The 22,933-nt window shown below is 39.0% G+C and overlaps 1 protein-coding gene across 1 annotated transcript in view; it reads right to left on the bottom strand.

Annotated features, from left to right (window-relative positions):
• Positions 1-2,148: 2,148 nt before the first annotated feature.
• Positions 2,149-22,933, bottom strand: part of OSTN (osteocrin) — a 49,914-nt gene continuing 29,129 nt past the window's right edge. Inside the window, exons 2-5 of the mRNA XM_062582700.1 lie at positions 9,738-9,836; positions 6,680-6,897; positions 2,982-3,078; positions 2,149-2,676 (exon numbers count right to left, since the gene is read on the bottom strand). Of these exons, the coding sequence (XP_062438684.1) occupies positions 2,994-3,078; positions 6,680-6,897; positions 9,738-9,836 (402 nt within the window). The 3' untranslated portion in view covers positions 2,149-2,676; positions 2,982-2,993. The remainder of the gene's footprint in view (positions 2,677-2,981; positions 3,079-6,679; positions 6,898-9,737; positions 9,837-22,933) is intronic.

Below are 22,933 nucleotides of genomic sequence, written 5' to 3'. Positions count from 1 at the left end.
TAGATCACATTGACATACTAGCAGAAAATCCTCACAGGCATCTGAATGGATTTGCAAACAGAGAGAGTGCACAAGGCAAAGAGTATGTAACAGATGCTGTATTATTCTCCCACTTCACATTTGTTAACCTCTGTTTAATGCACAATGATCGAGGCTATTCAGTATTGTCTATGAGAGCAAATTATAGTGTTCAGATAGTTTCAGATATCATGTTTTTTATGGATTTTACAAGTGCTTTCTGAACCACAGGAGGCCTCAGTGTGTTCTGACATGGATAAGGGAAGAGGAATAGAACAGCTGCTGGTTTCTCTCAGGTAATGCATGAAACACTGTGGGAGCCAAGGACTGAAGCTTCAAGCTCCCAGTTCCAGGAAACAACTAACAACCAGACAAACACCTCTGTCCTGCTGTGCCTTCACGTTTTCACCCAGATGGAGGGCATTTCTGCATTCAGCTGTGGGCTTTAAAACCTCTTTCTATTTAGAAGTTCAGATTAATACCAGCCAACCATTGCAAAACAGTAATTCCAGTAGTGCCTTTGCAAAGCAGCTGTGTCAGCACTGGATTCCTCCAATCTGAGTCATCCAAAATGTGTCACGCAATGACTCTTATCCATGCTGCTCTTGTCAGGCAGCTGTACAAGTGGTCAGGAGTACATCACCTCTATAATCTGCCCAAGCCCTACACATATGGCTGCCTCACAAGCAGATTATCTGCAGCCTGTCTGGGTGAATTCAGTGCAATAAGATAACTCTTTACTAAGCTGCAGGGCAGGCTCAGAATAGGCGATTGCAGCACACTTCAGAGGATAGGGTCTTGGTTTGTCTGGGATTGCATTTGCAGATTTTCTTCCAGCATGGGCAGAAATTCTTGTCTCAGGTCATCATTCAGCCAGTTTACATAAAATCAATCAATCCAGCTCCCAGGGCCTTAATTTGCATCTAAAATATGGAGAATGAGCACTTGCACTGGGGGAAATGTGAGAAGTAAAAAGCCAAGATGACTCCTCTATTTGGACTTATGGCCCTTCTCTCTTTCTCTAACTTTTGAGATCTTGGTCTGGAAAGCATCTGCAGTGCTTTCCTCACTCACCTCACATAGAAGCACTGATAACACACCCACCAACGGAGGAATGACCACCTAACTCAGCTTGCTCTAGCTCTTCTTGAGTGATTCAGTGATTTGTGGAGCTCCTCTCAGTAGTAATTGCCTAGATTAGAGAGGTTAGTTGTGCACCCAGACCCAGTCAGGGCTGTAGGCAACAAGGAAAGGGACTAAGACTCGTAGGGCCCCTGCTGTGGCCAAAGTACAGCCCGCTCTCCTACAAGTATTACATGCCACCTGCCTTTCTGAGAGGGAGCCTTATCTTCCACCATGGCCTGAAAGTCTCACTCCTCAGAATAGCTTTATTTTTGAAATCTCATTGACATCCAGACTTCTTTACTTCAGCTTCCTCTTGGAGAAGCTGACTGTATTTCTTCCCCATTTTGCTAGCTGATGGACAGTTTCTTTGTGCTTCACATGAGATTAGAAAGTTAGCACTTCATTTCTGTTCCCACTCTTACCACAACTCACTGTCTAAAACGGGGTAAGTGCAAGTCAGAACAAGATGTGTTTTTTCTCTTCATCCTACATAATCTCTTTCTACATGGATCTTCTTTATAAGAGCGATTTACCAAGAATATCAGTCCCAGGAATGTAGCTGACATGGACCCAAGCCCAATGAGGAATGAGAGAGGTTTAGAAAAGATCAGCTAGGAACCTGAGCATTGAGATATCAGCAAATGTCTCCAACTATTTTTTACAAGTTGGCAAGAAGCGAGAAAGTATGTAACAGGATTCAAGTTAACCTGTTTTACATTGAACTGGGTAGGCACATGTTCACATGTTATCAGGGTAAGAAATGCTTATGCCCCATACACACATCAAGAGACTAAAATAAGGCAGATGATGCAGATGTCCTAGGAAGTAGATGATTTCATATTTGGATGGTTTCCTATGTTATACAAAAGGAGGAGTAAAATGTATTCATAAGCTCAGCACAGGAAACTGTAAGTCTCAACACATTTCAGGATCTGCCACACAACAAAAACATTTCTCAGTTTGGTGCAGAGATAAGAAAAAGACTACAGAAAGCATCAGGCCAAATCCTAACATACTGTCATAGCTTTTATTTAGATAAATGCCTAGTGATGTCAACAGACATTTTCTCCTGAATAGCAGTTCAAATAAAATCTGGGTTTGTCCCATAACTGTTAAATTCTCCCTTCTTCTACCAAGCAAACATCCTCCTAAAAGAAATTTGCAGTGTAAGTTGTCTGCTTTTCATGGACTGCTGTTGGCATCTCTGAAGGTTTTATTTTATAGTCAAAAATTCTAACAGTCCTTGCTAGGATTATGAACTTTTGCAAGTTTACGAAATAAATGCCATGCAATTAAACTATATATATTTTTTTCAGTTCCCTCCTATCTGTGGCACCGTGCATATCTGTGAGAGCATTCTGACCTGATGAATTGAATTTGTTACTGTTTGTAAAATGCAATGTGAAATAGATTTTGTAGGAGGTCAGTTCCTTGAATGTTGAATCATTAGTCAATGACAAGACACGCTCTGATGCATCTTCTGTATTTCTGTAATGTTTCCAACACAGCATCAATCATTCAGAACAGAAGCACCTGCAGACAAAAAAGCAGTAAATGTTACATTTTCCCAAGTTAGAAATGCAAGGCCTGGGCAAAGACACTATAAGGTCATCTACAGGAGATGGAAAAGACCAAGAATTCTAGGTTACTTTTTGGGGGATACCAAGTCCTAGTTTAGAGTATTAAATCTAATGTCATAGTCACAATCAACATTACATGAAGTCATCCTTCCCCAGGCCTCCCTAACCAAACCTACTGGCATGACTTGGATACCTCCATGCAACCAGGAATCGGTATGATTCTCCAAGTCTGCCCACACTTGGAGTACTTTGGCTTACTTGCACGAACCGCTAACCCTTCATGTTGCTGAGACGGCTCACTCCAATCCGGTCGAGAGGAATTCCAAATCGTCTCTTAGGAAGTTCAACCACTTTCCTGCATGGGAAAAACAAAGAAAGAAAGAGGTGAAGAACTGAGGAAAGACATCGTAAGAATAATCAAAATGTTGTCACATCTTTGGTTCCTCCATTCATCTCACTCACAACTTTGCTGTTCAGACAGAACACTTGTACAGCAGTGGTTAAAGATGAGAGCGTTTAAAAATAGGATGCTAAACTTCTCTTAAAAACAAAGGCAGCCAAGAGGTGCCACCTGTTTACAGACAGGCTAATATTGATCCACTACCCTGTTTATATTTAGCAACAAGCAAATAATTTCGTAGGATATCTGTTATTCATAAAAGAAAGGAGAAGCACTGCATGTATAAAGGAATATTGTTTCATGTATAGTATTATACACTTCAGGTGACCCCTTAGCCTGGATCTCCAAAATCTCCTATTCAGTCAAGATAAGCAAGGAGGTAGGGAAGTATTTCACATTAACAGAGGGGACAAGTTAGAGGAATCCTAGCAGGATTTTCTTAAGGGGTATCTTGCAATGCACTGTTCATAAAACTGAATAGTAAAAAGCCTCTTGATGAGATTGAAAGTATCAGCTTTTTTTTTCCTTATGTTATATTGCCCGATAACTTGATGAATATGAGCTTGAGGAAAGACGTGAAAGAAGTTATAGGCAGAAATATTTTATTAGTTAAAAAAAATGTTCTCAGTGATAATTCTGGCTTTCAATAACAGAATGGAATTTGGCATTTTTGGGCATTTTGTTTCACCAGTAGAAGTTTTATTTTAATTTATTGTGTAAATAGCGAGGTCTTCTGAAGCTGAGAATAACCTTAGTTTTCACCCTTGGATATTCTTGTCGATGAAATGCAGGCCAAAAAGGAGCCCTGGAAAATGAACTCTTCTCTCTATTAGTCCTTGTCAAGAAAAATAAATAAAAAATATTTTTGTTCTTTAAGTTGGCAAATGCAAACTATCAGGAGACCATGCTAGGGTGCACCTGAGTCTACCTTGATGTGCCAGTACTGCCATGCTGTTTATATCCCTCTGGAATGATCTGTTTAGTCCGTCATTTCCTCCAAGCAGCATCCTTTTCTCAGACCATTCAGGCATAGGCTGAGACCTGGAGGCATCAGTCCAGTAGCAATAGCCCATTTGACACTGCCTCTTTTCTAGATACTTTTCAGAGGAGGTCAAGAAATAGGAGCAGACAGTGTACCGCATGTAGGGAGCACCAACCCTGCATACTGGAGCAGCTAGAGAACATAGCAAGTGATCAGGATGCCACTTCTATAGCCTTCAGTCTCCTTTCCTCAAAAATCTGCATTATCTTGTTCTGCCAGAAAGAAGAAGCACTTTCACACTAATTCCAGCAAAGCAAAGCGGCTCAGGGCTGATCCTCCATGTGTTGACTCAATGGAAGAACATCACTCTCCTCCCACTCGCCAACCCACAAGGTGTAGGCCCGAAGTAGGGAGAACGAGGGGGAGCATGTGGGAAGCCTGGGATGCTGCAGTCTTAATGAGCCTGATATGATAAAAGGGGAAATTAATTTCCCACATTGCTTTATGTAGAGGCTTTTCTGCATAAGTAGTTGGAATATCATCATCGTCTGGAGTCAAATAGAGAAAGAAACCCAAAACTGTATCAGTGTGAAAGGCTGAGCAGCCTGGTAAGGAGGTTCTGCAGCTGAGCTTCCCCTCTTGTGGCCATCTAGAGCCATGGCAGGCCAATTACTGCTTCCTTCACCAATTGTTTGCTCAGTTTTCATGTTTCAAATGAGAATATGCTTTCAAAATTTTCTAAATAAGCGTTGACAAGCAAGATTAGGATCTATGCGCTCCTGTAGCTGGTGGGTGCTACAGCAGTGGTGTTCAGAGGGCCTGCATTTCGTTTGCTCTTTTCCAAAACCTTCTGTAGTGCTGCATGTACTACATGCACGGTATTAATATCGGGGGCAGGGGGATCTTTCTCACATCTTTTACGCTTCAGAAGTTATTGTCTAAAGTCTCTAAAGGTAACACTCTCAGCTGGTACAGTGGTAGGCTGTTATCCAACGCATGCACCTCAGCAACAGGGGTGCACAATCCTCTTTTTTACTCCTACAAGTGCAGCAGCCTCTGTGTGCCTGTTGCCACCTAAAGGAAGGGCCTTTCTACTGTACCATGGTACCCATCCGATCTGCAATCACTGAAAAAACTGAAAGCAGTATCTGACTATCAATAGGGTGATCAAGCTCAGACAGTTCTAATATGTAGATCAATCCCAAATGCAGAAACTAGTAAGCTCTCTGAAAGTATAAATCTCAAAGCAAAACTGTGCTGATGATGATGGGAAGGGAGGAATTTTGCGCAGCGTCACTCACTTGCATGATCTCTTTATTGATTTCAGAGATAAGCTGCTAGAAAATTTGGATAGTCTTCTACAGAATTTCCATTTTCCTTTTTTCATTTTTTTTTCTTCTATTGCATGTAGAATGGAACAAGTTTTCCATCCAGAAAGCACACGACAAACTGGGATTACTATATATTTTTGCAAAAAGGCACTGCCACTTCCAAAGTGACCTACTATTTGTTCCCAGTAAAAGGGAAAACATGCTAAAAACACAAAGAATGAGCGATTTTGATCTCATGCAGAGCTATACAGACAAAAAAGTCCTATCTGAGGTTTTAAATTTTCCACTTTATCACTTTTGGCTGCAGTCAAAAACTCCTAGTAGCAAATCGGGTGGTAAGTGGAAAAACAACAAGGAAATACTGCAAAATTCTCCTTGAAAAAAAAACAAACAAACTTGTAATTCACTGACTCCAGTGAATATTTTCCATTTCCAGATTAAATTTTAAACATGTCATTAAATACTTTGTGGCATTGGTGATTCCATCCAAAAGAAGACAGTTACAAGAAGAATGGAGGGAACAGGACAGTTTAGCACTTTCAAATATGGTGAACAGCCCCTTTAGGTTTGCCCCAAACTCACTGGCTTCCCTTCAGACATATCAATCGTCATTTTTTAGCCCTCATAGTTATAAACATGCATATCTTCCAGCATGTACCATGAAACTATCAGGCCCAAATATTAACATATCCATCATGGAACAGAACAGCTGTATTGATTAAATCTGGTTTATCAGGAACAGATCTAGATCCTGACACTTTTTTCTTGGAGACTCATTCTATAACCTGTCTGCTGATGTTTGTGATGTCTTCTTCATCCTTCTATACAAGATGTGCACTCCAATACATCTTTTCACCCCAGTTTTGGGAACACCTAGCCCTGCCCCTTCACTTTTTAATCTCAGATACATTTTGCAGTAAATAAACTCATGATCAAAAAGGCAGTTTTATACTGCAGGATACGGCAGGATGGTTCACGTGCTTGGGAAGAAGTGTACTAGAAAAATACATGTCCTTGAATATTCCAGTTAGTTGGATGGCAGCATTTATTACTTATCTCAGCTGAAGATTTTACATTGTGCAGAGTGATTACTGAAGAGATTCTGGTACCCTCGTAAGAGGCACCTCCCAACCGGCCAGTGAATTTGCTAGTGGCTAAAAGTGAACCATTCGTATCCAGAACAACCTACGAACAGATGCCTTCTCCTAGCTTCATCACTATTAGGAGCCACCAAAGAATTTACCTCTGTTTGCTTTTTGTATCCATAGAGCTTGAAGAAATCCTGTCAATTGGGGAGCCAAACCCTGGGAAACTTCTCTTCCTTTTGGTCTCAGTCACCTCATTCTCCAGAGACATCAGCTCATCAAGAAGGAACAGCTTGGCTGATAGGTTAGTAGCTGACTTCTCTTCACTAGTGGTGGGACGTGCTCCCATGCCCAGCACATTAGAAGGCTCCAAAGACTGCAAAAGAAAGCGGGGATGTTTGGTTGCTGTCAAAGTTCCAGAAAAATCATTTCAATCAGTGTCAAAGCAACAGCTCTATAAATAAAAAAATCACTATGACACAAAACCTGGGCCAATGTTTCAAAACAAAATTTCTTCTCTGAAACTTAGTCATTTTCCAATCACAGGAGGCTGCCATGAAAGACTGAGATTTTTTTGATAGATTTGAACTCTCCTTCGCTATTATTGCAAATATTATCAAAATAATTATTGAAATTCTTGATTTCACAAAGCCTGTATCTTGTGTATCTTGTGAGCCAGCCCACTATCCCTATCTTTACAGTGTGGTCAGCATCACTTCCAGCATGAGCTGAGAAATTTCATCATTTTTAAAAATGCAATAGTTATTACAAGATTCTGATATCCATTTTGGTATTTTTCAGGAAACTAATTTTCATTTTTGAAGTGAATGCTAATAAATAGTAATGAAAATGTAGGCCGTATTTTCCATCTGAAATAAACAAATAATTATTTGTTATGAAAAAAAAAAACCCGAGATCACCTTGCTCAGCACTGACATTCAAAGAATTGAGTGGCAGTGTTACACAGTAACAGTATGTGTAGAGGAGGAAAGTAAAGAACAATATACTGACTTGACATAGAATTTTGAACCTTAATTATGACATTAGGTTTAATACCTTAAGAAAATTAAAAAAGAGCTCTACTTAGCCCCTTATAATAGCTGAGAATATGGGGGTTTATCAATACAGAAATGAGACATATCAAATGAAAGTGAAATATTTGCTTTACAAAAAAACAGAGAAATATAGGACAGCAACTACTGCATGAACATAGGTGTTAAATTCATTCTCCTTTCTTTGAACTAAGTGTTTGGCTTCTTGCTCAATTCGATCTCCACAGAATTAGATAAAAAGAATTCCAAGCAAAACGTTTATTAGATGTCTTAAACCTGACTTCTATCTTCAGAAGCATGCCACTATCTGTCTTACTCTTACACAGTGTGTTTAGCCCTAATGCAAAGGAAGCCATTCCATGGATAATGCAATAATGCTTGTATCTACTGTGGTCCACACCATAGCTGTGGTGGTGACACCTCACTACTGGTGGGTGGCATAACCAGTGATGGTGTGTGTAAAACACACTTATAAACACAAGCAGGATCAACTGACAACAATAATCACAATAACGACCTAGCACCGTTTTTGTGAGGGATCTCATATTGTCCTCTGACTTTTCCTGTGAGATTCAAGTGCCATTTAGTGGTCCTTTCTGTTCCTTTTCATGGCTATAAAACTCTTAACAAAGGTTTGCAGCAAAACTGTGCCTTTAAAGAATGAACTTTCCCCTCTGGTTAGTGGAGATAAATGTCTACAATAATGCTTGAACTGGAAAGTAAAAATATCCTCTGTTCTTGACTACTGTGTGCAGCTTTATTTACTTCATCTTAAAAATAATAATAATAGAATTGTAGAAAGTAAAGAGACAGCTAAAAAGATAATCAGATGTAGGTAATGGCTTACCTATGATGAACCACTAAACAAAGCACAACTTCAAAGAGCCAAGAAATGAATGAAGGAGGAATACAGGGAAGGGTTTATAAATTTATGTAAAGCCAAGAGATAAATAGAGACTATTTTTTTTTTTATTAGGAAAGACTGTTTGCCAGTTCCTCACCCAGTGAAGTCACTAGGTGGTTAATTTAAAATAAATACAAGCAACTACTTTCTAAAACATAGTATATAGATGAAGTGGAATGCATTACCAAATGAGGTCATGAATATCAAAAGTTTAAATATTTTCAAAGACAAATATGGGCCCTTTCAGCAGCTAAAAAATGCACTTGTCTAGTCTGGATCAAGAAGTCCCTGAAAATGTCCCGTTCTTATGTTGTCTTCACAAACATCCGCCTGCCATTGGTCATTGATAGTAACAGGGTACCAGGTTTTTGTGGTATCAAAATAGCCGCTGCTGTGGCATTGATGTGGAGAGTGGACATTATTCTGCATAATCAGGGCATACTCACTTGAAAACAGATAGCAAGCTAGAAGAGTCCATCAGTACTCTGCAGTATGCATCTAACTTCTAAGTTGGTCTTAAAAATCTGTGTAAAGATCCTACAGCCAAATAGTGCTGCTTTGATTAAACTTTCAGATCCTTGACATGAAACAATCACTAAGTATCTTTGCTGCCATCTCTGTTTTATGTCAAGATGACTAAAAAAAAAAAAAAAAAAAAAAAAAAAAACTAGACATTTTCAGGTGCAATCACTGCATATCTTAGTAGATGAAGTACAAGACATGAGGTCTGCCATTTCATCTACAGGTTTCCTTGGAAAGCTTAGGCAAGTTACTGCTCCCTTTCTCTCATGGTCTCTTCTCTCTCTCCTTTAACTAAGTTTTAAGCATGGTATCTCCTCTCAGTGCTTTTGTTATGGCTCCGGAAAACTGCAAACTACTCATACTATTATTTGTCTTTTAAGGAGAAGAACGGAATTCTTTTCAGTTTTAGCTGAGTTTGTTTTCCTCCCCCCCATCCTTGAAGTTCTTTATCCCAAGTCACTGGACAATGTTTTAACATACAGAAATTCCGGAGTGTTTCAGGACAGACTGTGTGAATCTAGGCAGCATTTCATTCTGTCAGCCCTCTCAGAGCCACGCAATTTGCATCACTCCTTTCATTGCAGGACTCCTGTCCTGCTCCAGCTTTGCCCTTGAAGAGTTAAGTTTGCTTTTCGGCACTGTTTGGAGATAGTGGTGTCTTCCACACTCGGTGGCTAGGAGCTCCCCTGGGAAGACAGGGGTCTTCCCTATGGTAACCATCCAGGAACATTCACCTACCTCTGGAACTGCCTCAGGTAGGCGCATTGAGCTAGACTGCCACTGCAGCAGGGTAATCACAAGGGCCAAATGCACCACAATCAGCTGAAGCTGCAGCATCTGCAAAGGAGAACGATCTGTTAACGGCTCCATAGCCACATGGGGGGGGGGGGGGAGGAGAGGATGGCAAATACCAGTAAGAGCCTTTGCACTCTGATGGTGGAGAGACGACAAGTATCTTTCTCCAAAGACCTCAGAGAAGTGTAAAGAAGCAAGCAAGACTCTGTTCTCCTGGCTGTTAACATATTTTATGATACAAAGTCACTACGTGAAAAAAACAGGTAGTGCTAGCTGAGTGACCCTCACCTTTGAGTACAGTATCAGCTCCCTCCGCTTTACCCCATTCTTTTGCCCTCTAATGGCCCCATAAATTTTTTAATTCCTTTCCACACAATGGCCCAGTCCTTGCAGAAAGAGAATGGATGCAAACTTGCATTAAAACCAGATGAACTAGACAGTCATTTGTAAGCAGAGAGAGTTTGGTTGTCTCACAACCCCCAAGGCTGACCTTGACCTCCTCACATGCCGGATACGTAGCCTAAAGCTGTTACAGAAATCACAAATCTCCCCAAGCAGCATTTTTAAAGTAAGGCTGAATTTCACAGGCCCCCAATTCTGATGATGTGAATTAACAGTAGCCACAGCTGGAGGAAAGTCATACGGCATATCTGGGAAAAGCTTACATGGAAATCCATTGCTTGGACATATTGTTCAAATCACGTACCACAGGTGCAGAACCGCAGGTGCCTGCAGAGCCCTCAAGTCAAGCAAAGAGGTTTAAGTTTTGGCAAGATTAGGAAGCTGCTGGCTGCAGGGATTTCTTTGCTCTTGGATTTGGGCTGCTCTCTTTAAGCCCTTTTCTAGATCTTGCAGAGCTTAATGTGCTTCTGACTTCACCAAGTGGGAGTCTTTCAAGTGATGTTAATAAGAACTAAGCTGTGGCCTCTAGTGCCAAAGAAATCTGTTAATTTACTGATTAGTCTGTTACCAAGTCCAGCCCTAGAGTATAATTCAAGTCCGATTCTGCCATTCTTTGCTGACTCTCTTCTTGGCAAAAGCAGAAATAGAAAGGATGTATAAATACATTTATATGATGTACGATAGTTGTTTTATCCTCTGCTTAGCAAATCTCCCATAAGATCAGGCAAAAAAACATATGGCAAAAAATATTTTGCTTTGCACTTTTTCCCACACTATAAAAGAGAGAAGCCACAAAAGTGCTTGGAATCCAGATTTTAAAAATGAATATACATTTGTACTTATTACTCTATTTCTTGCCTTGGCTTTTTCAATACATTCTGAATGCGCTTCTGTTATTTGATGACCTTTTTATCTATCTGCTTTATATTGTTCATGAGGCATAAATAGTGAGGAAGAAAGCTGCTGCTTATTCTGTAGGCATCAAGTAGATTAAATCCCCTGGAATCAAAGAAGAAAGAAAAAGCAGCAAAACAGGTTATACCAGTGTCTCTCAGTCCAGTAGTGACAGCCCGTAAAGCTAGACAAGTGTCTGTCTTGGGGTTTTTAGGCTTATAAGCCTTCTGCAATGTATATTTTTGTATGTGGCTGTGCATTGAAATTTGAAGTACTAGTCTACCACCTCCGCAGATAACCACATCCTGATTATTTGGATACGGGGACATAAAAATAAATGGCAAGGTTAAAAACACATGTTTATTATGGTCTAAGGGCTGTGCTGGTATTCATTCATCCCAAAGAGCAAAGAGCTAAAAATAGCAAGCAGTACACTAATAAAAATAAACATTAAGGCACCTGCAACACAAAACACATTTGATTAACCAGTCAGAACTTGACACTAGTGAAATGAGAAGCAGAGGAAATTGTAAGAACTTAAAGCTTGGCTATAGTTCCCATGGAAATCAGTAACCAAGAAGCAATGTCACTGGTTTAAAGAGAAACAAAACTAAGTCCAGAAGATCCTGTTGTGCAGATTTTTCCACGCTGTAGTGACCAAGGTGGGAGAAAGATGTAGCCTTGTTCTAATGGAGCAGTTTATCTCTAAAATTGTATTTTCAAAACTAAAGGTAATAATAAGGTCTATGTAAACATAAACTGAAATCACACTGACCTCTGCCAGCCTTGAACTTAGCTGGCCACCTTCACCAATATCATAGAATCATATTTATTAATATCAGTTGCTGCTTCTACTGCTTTAGCTCAGCTCTTGCAAGTATGCAAGCAGAACCCCCTTGCTGAAGGAGCCTTTGCAAATGTACGTTCCCCTCCTAGCCACATACATATATCCAGTTGTTGCTTCACCCCATCCACATTTTACCTTGTTCCCTTTCAAGAGAGACCTGAAACCAAGCTTGAATGTATTTGTTACTGAAAGAGAATGAGCAAAGCTCTGACAACTATATAGACCATTGCAAGATAAGCCTTCCCCACCTAGACTGAATTTCCCGCTTTCTTTCTCTTTCTGAAAAGCTTTTTACCACCAATTTCACAGAGAAAGGTCAAGGAATTGGGGTATTATTCTATGTCTCCAGTATCTCAGGATCTGGCCTGGTGTTATCTGACATATGATTCACCTTTCCCTAAATGTAATTGCAAGTTTGAAATTCAGACTGATTTATGTGTTTTAATGATATTTTAGCTCAAAATGTGTTAAAACTCAGATTTCCCATATAATTAGGCATCTTTGTTATAAGTTCAATTAAAATACAATTAAAAAGAAAACAGAGAACATTATCAAAGCAAGATAAACATTCAAAACTTTTCTTCAGAATCTGTGCAGAGCTGTTTTCTAACAAAAGATCACAAGAAAGCAAAATTCTTTACCAGACACAACTGTTCCATCTCCAACATCAAACCAAAGGACTTAAAAATATATTTTTCTTTAAAAAGAAAAAACAAAAAGCAAAATGACACCCTGAAGATAAGTGAGCTGAACAAACCCCAGACAATGTGTAATTCATCACCAAGCTCCAAACCCATTGCCTGTCAAAAACGTAACAGCTGTCATTGTTCTTACCCATTCGAACTACCATATTTCACGTTACTGTGGAAATTAGCCCACTAGTATAAATCACAAAGCTTTATTTTTCTTGCCAACCTGTTAGCAAGAGAGCTGAGGAAAGACATCTTGCCTTGCACAGTAATCTTTCACTTCTGCTGCCACTATATATTGAGGACTGCTCTGCTGGTTCTAGAAACACCTGCATGGGATATGCCCAAGCTCACCTGCAAATGCCAACTTTGCTCTTGAAATGTGCATGATGTAGCTGAGCCCAGAGCCCCTGGGTCTTTGAGACATATGCTCCTGATTAGAGCTGACACAGAGCCAGGACCTGACTGCCCCATGTGCACTGAGAAGCTCCTGGCAGCATCTAGTAGGACTCCAGTCCTACTACGTGAGCTCAGGGATGGCAATGGAGAGCTTCCATTATCTGTTAGGCATGAGGGTCTCTCAATCCTTGCAAATTCCAACCAGCTGAGGGAAATCACAGATGTGTCTGCAAGCCAGTTACTGATGTCATTGTCATAAAACTATCCACTGCCATACAAGAGAAAATTAATTGCTGCTACCAGTCTTAATTAAATGTATAATCAAGTGTTACCATTAGCCTCACTGGGCATGCAACACCTGATGGGAATCTACCTTATGGCCCATAAAGTTATGATGAGTATCTCAACAAAAGAACAACCTGGAGATCGCTATATGTAAAGCTTTGAGAATAAGTCTGCTCCTGCTGAAGCCAATGCTATATTTGTCCTACTTTTGGATTCTCTGAGCATATTCATAACCACAAAACCAAAATATGCCCATACCAGCAGTCTCAGTGATTTCAGAATCTCCTGAGGGATGTTTTTACTCTCAAATGTAACTTTCTAGCTATGGAAATATCAAAGAAAAGAGGAAAAAGTCAAAACAACCCCCAAATTCAGAAAAAAAGTAAAGTCCGGAAATAGATTAGACTGGTATTTTCATTCTCATCCAACAAATGAGATATGGAGCACTTCTTATATAGTGTCCTCTAAAAAGCCACTATGTAAGATACTGAAACAAGATACTGAAGCATGGGACTGTGGTAAAATGAAGTGTAAGCAATCAGTGCCAGGCACTTTACATCATTAACAATGTGTTTTATGGAGTGGGTTTAGATTTTTGAGCTGTGTTGTATGTTTTATTAGATATACAGTATAGACACTGTCAGTTCTGCACTGAAAATTTCCCTCAATTTTCAGTTTCCCAACTATGTAGATAAATAGATGTTGGTAGGCTACATCTGATGTAACTAGAAATTATGAAAAATTCATGAACTTATGCAAGATGCTTAAGAAAGGCAAGTGATTTTGAGGAAATGTCTAGGCATTTGGGTGTCCCAAATGAAATACTTTGTCTAACAGTCTAATAACATTTGTCTAATACTTTGGTATTTCAAGGACAAGCATGTTCTGCTTCCTGCGAATGAGGTTCAAACACTTCTCAAGAAGGCATCTCAGATTAGTGATCGCTTTTGCAATTTTGCACTTTTTCGTTTCAAAGATTTCATTAACAATATAATGTCGTATAATGTTACAGTAACAATAAGATTTCCAGTGCTTGATCCTAACTACTTGTGTTTTCATACCATCATGATGGTTATCCTAGCCTACCTTTTACTGCTGTTACTATTATAAACGCTGATTCAGCTACTCATAGTTAAGCTGCTGGAAGAAGCAGATGTGGTCAGAGGATGCCCAAATTTACAACTGTTCCAACCATCCTTACTGAGATAAAACCCTTGGATTCAATGATAGCTTAGTCACTACAGGGCCTGACTAGAGTCTGCGTTAATCCTACTCACTGAATGTTCAATATTTGTGGGAGAAGAATATGAATCACACTGCTTATATGAAAAAAGGCTGAAAACGTGGCACCACAGTGTGGCACCGCAGTTCCCACGCAGAGTACACAAACGGTAAAAATGTTTGTGCTGCAAGATGACCACAGCCCTATTGGTGAGTATTTGCTTAATGGAAATGAGTTTGAATTAGGAAAAATTTAACTGAAATTCATAGAGTGCCACAAGTTGGAAAGCACTATGGGATAAACAGTCACGGTCCTCGCTTCTCCATTTGAAGAAAGCATGCTAAACCAAATGGCTATGCAGAACAAACAAGGACAATTTTCCTTAGAACTAGCAGGAAAGACAAAAGTTGAACATCTTGCAAAACTCAGAAAAATCTGTTGCTGACTGCTATCCGTAATAGAATGATTTTAGCAGCAGATTTTAGCAATCTAGTTTCAAGATTATAAAATTAGGGAGATCAGGAAGCAGGAGACACAAACAAAAAAGATAAAATACATCCAGAAGCCTAAGGATTATTACAGAAGTAGGATGTTACAAAGTATACAAAAACAGATTGTAATGAGAAGAGCTTATTTCCACCTTTCCTAAGTGAGATAATTGAGTGAGCTACAGTATTCTTGGTATGCACCTTAGGAAGCAAAAACACTGACAACAAACTCTCAACCCTAAATCATTTATGTATTTACTGACTAAACAAATCAGCTTTTCTTAACATTCCTGATCACTTCTGCATTTACTTTTCTTCCTTCACCTTTATCATGAGAACCAAAACCTGTTCATTGTTAGTGTTGTCTCTAGCTTTTAAAACAAAAATTAGACATCTTTAAATCAGCACCCAAAACCAAGAAATATATTATGTTTTTTTTTATATTCAGGGAAAAAAGAAATCTCCACTCCTAACAACATTAGAGTGGTAAATGCAAGTTCTTCATACGTACTATGAATATATTATCAATGAAAAGACATAGGCCATTTAAAGGCCAATTAAAATGCACTTCATTACAAAGATTTGTCTTCAAGATTTGTTCTCAAGAGACATGAATGACATTGGAATTTGTTAATAAGTGAATCATATATTAATGCTGATTTGCTGGATAAATACTTTTAAATCTTGTAATCAAGGATATTAATAAAGAAGAATTGTCAACTGCTTAGTAAAGATACATTGATATTCATTGAAGTGAATCTATTTCTTTGGATTGACTAAAAAGAAAAGGGAAGTTACAGCCAGTTACAATCTTTGTAACAATCAATAAGGAGAGTTCTCACAACTGTTGTAAGGATCAAATTTTAAAATTTGATGGGTAAAATAGGTTATACCTATCATTCACTCAAAAAGTGAAAAACAAGCTGTAATCCACTGAAATCAATATGGATGGTATTTACAAATACTGAAGAACACCTGTTACATCTAGTTGTACTTTGCAGCTATCCTGTCATTTAAACCGTAGCTTTGTTTGATTTTGTCCCTTTGCCTATTTTTCATCATGACATTCAAAGCATTTTCCAAGAAAAGTTTGTTGAGCTGCATTTTGAGTACAGGAGTGTAGAGACTTAGATAAATGTAGTTACTCTGCCCTAGATTTGCTAAGCAAATCAGTGGGCAGGGTCAGAAAACGTCCTCACGGTTCCCCCATTTCAGCTCTCTGCACTACCACGAGAGGACTGCCGTTTCATATCGGAAAACCAAGTAAAGAAACACTAAAGGCGGCATGTGCTTGTGCTTCAAAAACTAGAGGGATATGAACTCTACAGTAGCCTCTGGACATCTAACCCAAAGGTTATTCACATGTGTTTACTTGAATGACTCCAATCTGGGAGGCAAAAAATAGAGAGTGAAATAGTTTTGAACCCAGAATGCAGAAATAGCAATGATTATCACTGCATCGGAGACTGCCTTCATTTACAGTGGTACAGAGCTGAAGTAGCCTGATCACTGGATAACGATAATTACTCTGTTAGTGGAGGAATGCAATTGTAGGATTACTCTGTTACTGCACGAATGTGTCAGAATCTGGCCCAGTATTTATCTAATATGGGATCTAATGAAACTCTTTTGTGCATCTACAGATTAATGAAAAAATAATTTTCATTAATAATTGAACTCCCCTGTTTAATTGTTTATCTTGTTTTACATATTACATGCAGCAAACATGTCTACATGTATAGTAAAGGCAAAGAAACTATTCTGCCACAGTTCTTCAGGTTATTTTGAGAAGTAGCATGCATTTAACAGTAACTTATACTGAGGAAAATTCATAACAATAAGAATAGGCAGCAGTTTACATCTTCAAAGCACTGCAAAAGCATGAAAGCAACAAGGCACTTCTGTAAAAATGCAGTGACACATCTTGTTTAAAGCTGGCTGATTAGTTAAAGAAAATAAGTTTTCTCTGAATGTTATTAATTCAGTAGTTTAGTACCAAAAGTAGTAGGTGATAGATATCTTACTATCTTAATCTCAAACTGGCAAAAGGAGCTGTAATTTTGCTTTCAGACATGGATATATGCATACTTTATGCATGCCTGTTGATTTTAAAAATTAGAAAAAAATTAAAAAGAAAACACAGAGGGGAAGAAAGCTTCTGCAAAGAAGACACACAAAACATCCCAAACCCATCTCTGTCCTCACTCATCTTACCTTGCCTTGGATACAAGCAACTCCAACCTTAACGGTCCTGCTACGTTCTTCCCCCTACTTATCCCTAATGTTCAGCTTTCTTTCAGAGTTTTTATAGTCTCTGCTGTAGGCTACAAACTCCAATCCCTGCCTTTGCTTTCTCTTACATCATTTCTAAAGATTTTCCACTGATCCTTGCCCTAAACCTTTCTCTGTCTTGCACTCTCACATACATACTTGTCTCACGCTGGTTACATTTATTGTTCTGATCAAGATGATTAGGATATAATTAAAGGTCTAGAGTACTTTTCTTTCAGATAATCAGACAGCCATAGGAGTAGAAAGATTTTCAGCAGCATCACCATTCCTCTAAACTCTTTCTTCTGCAAGCTGCAGTAGAGAAAGCTGACTTTTTTTTTTTTAACCTGTATTTCTTCAAGATAGCAGAAATAACATTGGAGAGACCACCTTTACCTCAGGAAGAAATGAATTAGTGACTTTTTAGTAGACACAATATTGTAAAATAAGCAGTAGAAATGGAATGTGTTTCTTAAAGTAGTCACAAGCACTTAAGTCTTTCAGACACTTTAATTGTCATTTCAGTTACTGAAACTATTGTAAAGTGTGAGCTTTTGAAGTATCTTCTCTAGGTAATACCAGAGTACTCATTTCTTTGTCTATTTGTCTGTATACTAGAATGAGTCTGTCTTCTGCCCCTTTTTCCTCATTTCTCAAGTGATTTATACAGCAATTGTACTCATTTTTAGGTCTAAAATTCCAACCTGTGCAGATTTCTTGATATTGTTGTCATTTGTTCTGACATTCTGCAGTTTTACAGACAGTGCATTCCACTGCCTTTTACAGTTCAACTGCATTTGATGGGTTAAGCTCTAGGTAGGGTGACTGTTAAAGAGGATACACAAGAATTTCAGGCTTGAATGTCCTGCAAATGTCAGAACTCAGTCAATGCTCAAAGAAGTCAAAAGGAGCTGAATAGGGCTCTCAGCCTCAACTGGAACACGGAGCTACTGAATTATCACAAAGTATAAACAAATATATTTAACCTCTACTACTGTCAAAGGTTTGTCCTCAAAAAGGCATGCACAGCCCCATCCCCCTTCTGACTTCTACCATCATCTCCTCCTCCTCCTACGAAGTATATACATCATGAACATTTAAGTCCTCTCTGCTGAAATCAGTGTCTAGCTGCCTGAGTCTTTAGCACAAAACAGATCAGAGCCTGGGCTTCAGTAGGCAAGTTCTTACTCAGCATTAGAACTGGAGTTAGCAATGGTTCACACGTGTAAGTGTTGAGTAATTTCGCTCTTCATCAGCCTTGCTTGTGGAGACTATATTTAGGTTTGTAAACTGTGGTCTTCAAAATCTTAGAACAGGTAAATATGATGACACATGCTGGTTTTGCTGAATCACCCATTTAGTCTTTTTCCTCACCTATGAAAATGCGTAGCAGCACTGTTAGACCACTGTGATCGAAGTCTACCCTTTCTGTTATTAAGTTGTCTCAAGGCAACTCTACTTTCCAGTCTCTTCAAATCCTTCCCATTGACCACTGATTACTCACACAAGTTTATACATCTATCATTTATAAATCATGGAGTATAGTGCTAGACCTAGAAGGGATTATGGACAACGGATTAGTCCTTATTCTCAGACAGGAATTTTTGATTGAACTGTCATGGAGTAAAACCTAATATATTCTGATGGTTAAGATGAATCACAGTTTCAGTAAACAATGAATTTATTGTAAAAAGTACAAGTGGCTTTTTTTTTTTTTTTTTTTTTTTTTTTTTGATGGGGAAATGCGGAGAACATTGAAGTTAAAAAAAGCATATTTTTTTCTCGGGGTTTTCAATGTATTACCCCCAAATTCTCAAAAATATTCCAAGAATCTTTCTTTCTTTTGAAATTACAAGATTGTTTTTTGTTAAAAAACTGATCTCCACAAGCAAGGTGCTCAGCTGGCATTAATTCATACCGCTCTGTTTAACCAATTGAGATATTTAGATGAACTGTGCCTTCTAGTCTATTTTTGCTTCATGAGACAATGAACTCTTCTGAAAATATTGGGCCAATTCTGACCATTTGAAAGTGGTTTAGCATTCCACCAGATTTACCAAACACCCAGCATTTTATAGTGGTATCTTTGGTTGAGGGAGAACATCCAATATTTCTTTTGTTGTACTTACATTTGAATCTTGGCTAGAGAAATGGAAACATTTTAAAATAACCTCCACAGATTTTCAGTCAACATGTAAGATGGTATTCATAAAACAAGCTGATTCCCACCTTTTTTCACATAGATATACAGAGTCAGAGCACTGATGACTCGTTGCAAGACAGAACTATGGAAAGTAGAGACCCTGCATTAACAATGCGCATTCATGTTTTCCAATTAAAGATACATACTACCTCGGAAGAAAAAGCTATCTCAAGACAGCTATTTTTAAATCTGCAAGCTATCAAACTAGCTTTTGCTGTGTCACTTCCATTTAAGATGACTTCTTGCAGCTACATAGATTTTGAGAAGCAAAGCCCACAAAGGGAAGGTAACATACAAAACTGAAGTCAGTAACATTCTTTGGGAACGTTAGACTTTCTATTTAGCAGTTGCTATATATGCACATTTTAAAAAGCCCTTTGTGCTTGAATTAAGTGCTTGTAATAAGAACTGGGTCATGACATCTAAGAATCCATAAAAGAGCACCAGCAAAACAAAGCAAAAATCCCAAACAAGGACAGCTCATTGAAACGTAGGCTTTTTCTGTAACAGCCATACTATGACGTAGAAAGCTGTGTTTGGAAATAAAAAAACTCCATAGTTTATCTTTTGTGCTCAAGCTTTTGGCTCACAGCCCAAGACGATCAGGAAGAGTGACAGGGCTGTGTGTTACGCACACAGCAGTCCACGGGCTAATGGACAGGAGGCAACAAAACCGCACAAAGAGGTTTCGGAGTACTAAGTAAATAGTAATAATTCTGAGCCAAAATCAGGCCGGTCCTCATTCACACTGGCAACTCAGAAATTAAAGTCTGTAGATCGAGTTTCCATCCCCTGTAGCCATGCTACTTTGAGTCAATACTAAATATAAAGATGACATGCAAAAAAGCAGCTTGGTTTTCTTGAATTAAGAACGAGGAAAAGAAAAGGAATGGTTCCCATGTTTTCACACTGCCTCTTTTGTCAAACAGAAGCATTTGTGCTGATGTCAGTTATTACTGAAATAAACTTTTTGACCCATGAATCCATGTGGTATGATACACTGCCACGGGGTGGTGAAGTGTACATCTTACATAATTCAGCTTCAGAGGAGACTACAAATGTGGCTATGTAGCACAGCACTATATGCACAGCTGCAGCTCAAATTCAGATAGATGTTCATGAAAATAAAAAATACAATAAAAATCCCTCAGCATTCTGCCCTGACCTTACAGCTCTTTTCAGAACTACTTTCTTTATGCAACTGTTCACCATTTTCTGTGCACAGTTAAAAATTAAAATGTAATTTGGTTCATTGACAGCAGAAGAAAGGGTACTGAAGAGTTAAAGAAAATAGCTAAGGAGTAAAATGATAAGGAAGGTCTGGGAAAAGGAGGAAGTTGAGTGATATTCTTCAAATACAAAGCAGTGGTGTGGGAGCTGAGCGGAGTCACAGTGGACCGCTCACAATGCCATAGGATGCTGCAGGAAATTTTGCCACTATTTTTTGTACAATATGCAGGTAGAGGAAGTTGCAGCCATGTCAGAAGTGGGGCTGCACAACTGCTTCTCTCTGGAAAGATTTCCTCCAAATTATGCTAATATGGCAGGCAGCGTCTTCCCATTCCTAGTAAGTCCATCCCTGGGAACAGCAGTTTGCACAGCAGCACCATGCTGTGCTGAAATCCTACAGGAGCAAGCTGTTCGTCCAGATCTGGGAGTTTAGAGCAACTGATGCTGACTGGTTTGAATTGCTTCGGAGTCTTGCTTTAGTGTAAATGTATCTAACATAAAATGTTTTCCTGTAAGGGACCTCACAAACAAATGCTGTTCTAAAAATGAATGTGCCTGGAATTCATGAGATTTAAAGATCTGATGACACTTTATCTTAACGTCTGGCCAATATCTTTTCATTATTTGGCGGTATTTCCTCTGTCAATTCAATTGGACAGAAACTTTCTCATCAGACTCATTGCACCTCTGCTAAATGGCCACAGCACTGGAACTGTAATAAACCTATACCGGTTGGTTCTCATCATCTTTGATTACAGTGCAAACATTAATCAGTCAATCAACGCCCTCTAGAGGTGGCCATATTTCAGTTAGAGCTGACTGGGTTCACTACAAATGAGTTAGCAATGGACTGAGCACTTCTGTATGCTTCCGGAGGAACATGTTTACCAATTCAAGTTGTTTCATGTACTGCTATAGGAACAACTTACTGAGAGACCATTCTCAGTTCCTCGATTATTCCTTCGTTCTGTTGCCTGAGAGGTCACCACACTTGCAGCATTTTGCATGCACGTGTTTTGCAGGCATGGTTCTGTCAGGCAGGTGTGAAACACAAATATATAGATAGATAATCTGATGCAGCTATAGCAAAAGCCAGTAAAAATAATCCCAAGATAAAACTGTGTTTTCTTACCACTTATTTTTCTCAAAAAATGTGCATAAACTAGACCAGCGGCACAACAGTATGAACTAATTGTGTTTGCATAAGTAGGACATCTTGGTGCCACTAAAGTAGCAAGCCTTTTATGTAAAAATATGACTATGTACTCTTCTTTCTTTTCCTTGGCTGGAACAGCCAAAAGGTGGAACAGACAAAGGGTTTTAAAGAGAAGAATATAAAGAATGATGAATAGCAAGTAACCTCTCACATAATCAAATGATTAATTTGCGGTTTCTCGTGCATACCTTGCTAAAGTAGATTAGTATACATTTAAGGAGAAATTGCTCTGTGCAAAGGCTTAGCACAAAATCTTGGAGGCAAGAATAGCTCATGTCCAGGTTTTCCCAGACACGTCCTCTTTTTTCCAGCTGCAAATTCTGTCTGGGTGGAATTCAACAATTTTTCACATTTTTTTTCTGGCAGACTGGCAGGATGCACTGGCCTGCATACGTAAGGATTCTCCAAGTGCCCACACACATGCACAAATCATCTGGGCACCATATAGACAGTAAGCCCAATAATTTTTTGGAAGTTTTGGGTGCTCTGCGCATGTCTGCCCTATACCTGAACACATATTTCTGTTGGTAACATTTAACCATAAAAGAGTACGCATCCAGGATCCCAGTAACCATTACCAGTAACCTAGAGCATTACTCTAGGATTTAGGAGACTGAGTCCAATTACAGAATCACAGAATCATCAAGGTTGGAAGGAGCCTTTGCAGATTGTCTAGTCCAACCTCCACTCAAAGCAGAGTCAACTCAAGAAAGCTGCTCAGGACTGTGTCCAGTAAGATTCTGAGCGTCTCCAAGATCAGTAATTCCACAGCCTCTCTGGGCAGCTTGTTTCAGTGTTCAACCATGGTGATACTAAAAAAGTTTCTTATGTTTATATGGTATTTTCTGTATTTCAGTTTGCACCCATTGCTTCTTGTCCTTTCACTGGGCACCACTGAGAAGAAAACGGCTCCATCTTCTGTACTCCATCTCTCAAGTACCTACACACATTGATAAAATTCCCGAGCCTTCTTTTCTCAAGGCTAACAATCCC

Source organism: Rhea pennata, chromosome 9 (genome assembly GCF_028389875.1).
Source record: "Rhea pennata isolate bPtePen1 chromosome 9, bPtePen1.pri, whole genome shotgun sequence".
Lineage (NCBI taxonomy): Eukaryota > Metazoa > Chordata > Aves > Rheiformes > Rheidae > Rhea > Rhea pennata.
Note: the sequence above shows the minus strand (reverse complement) of the source record. Positions and strands in the feature narration are given on the sequence as shown.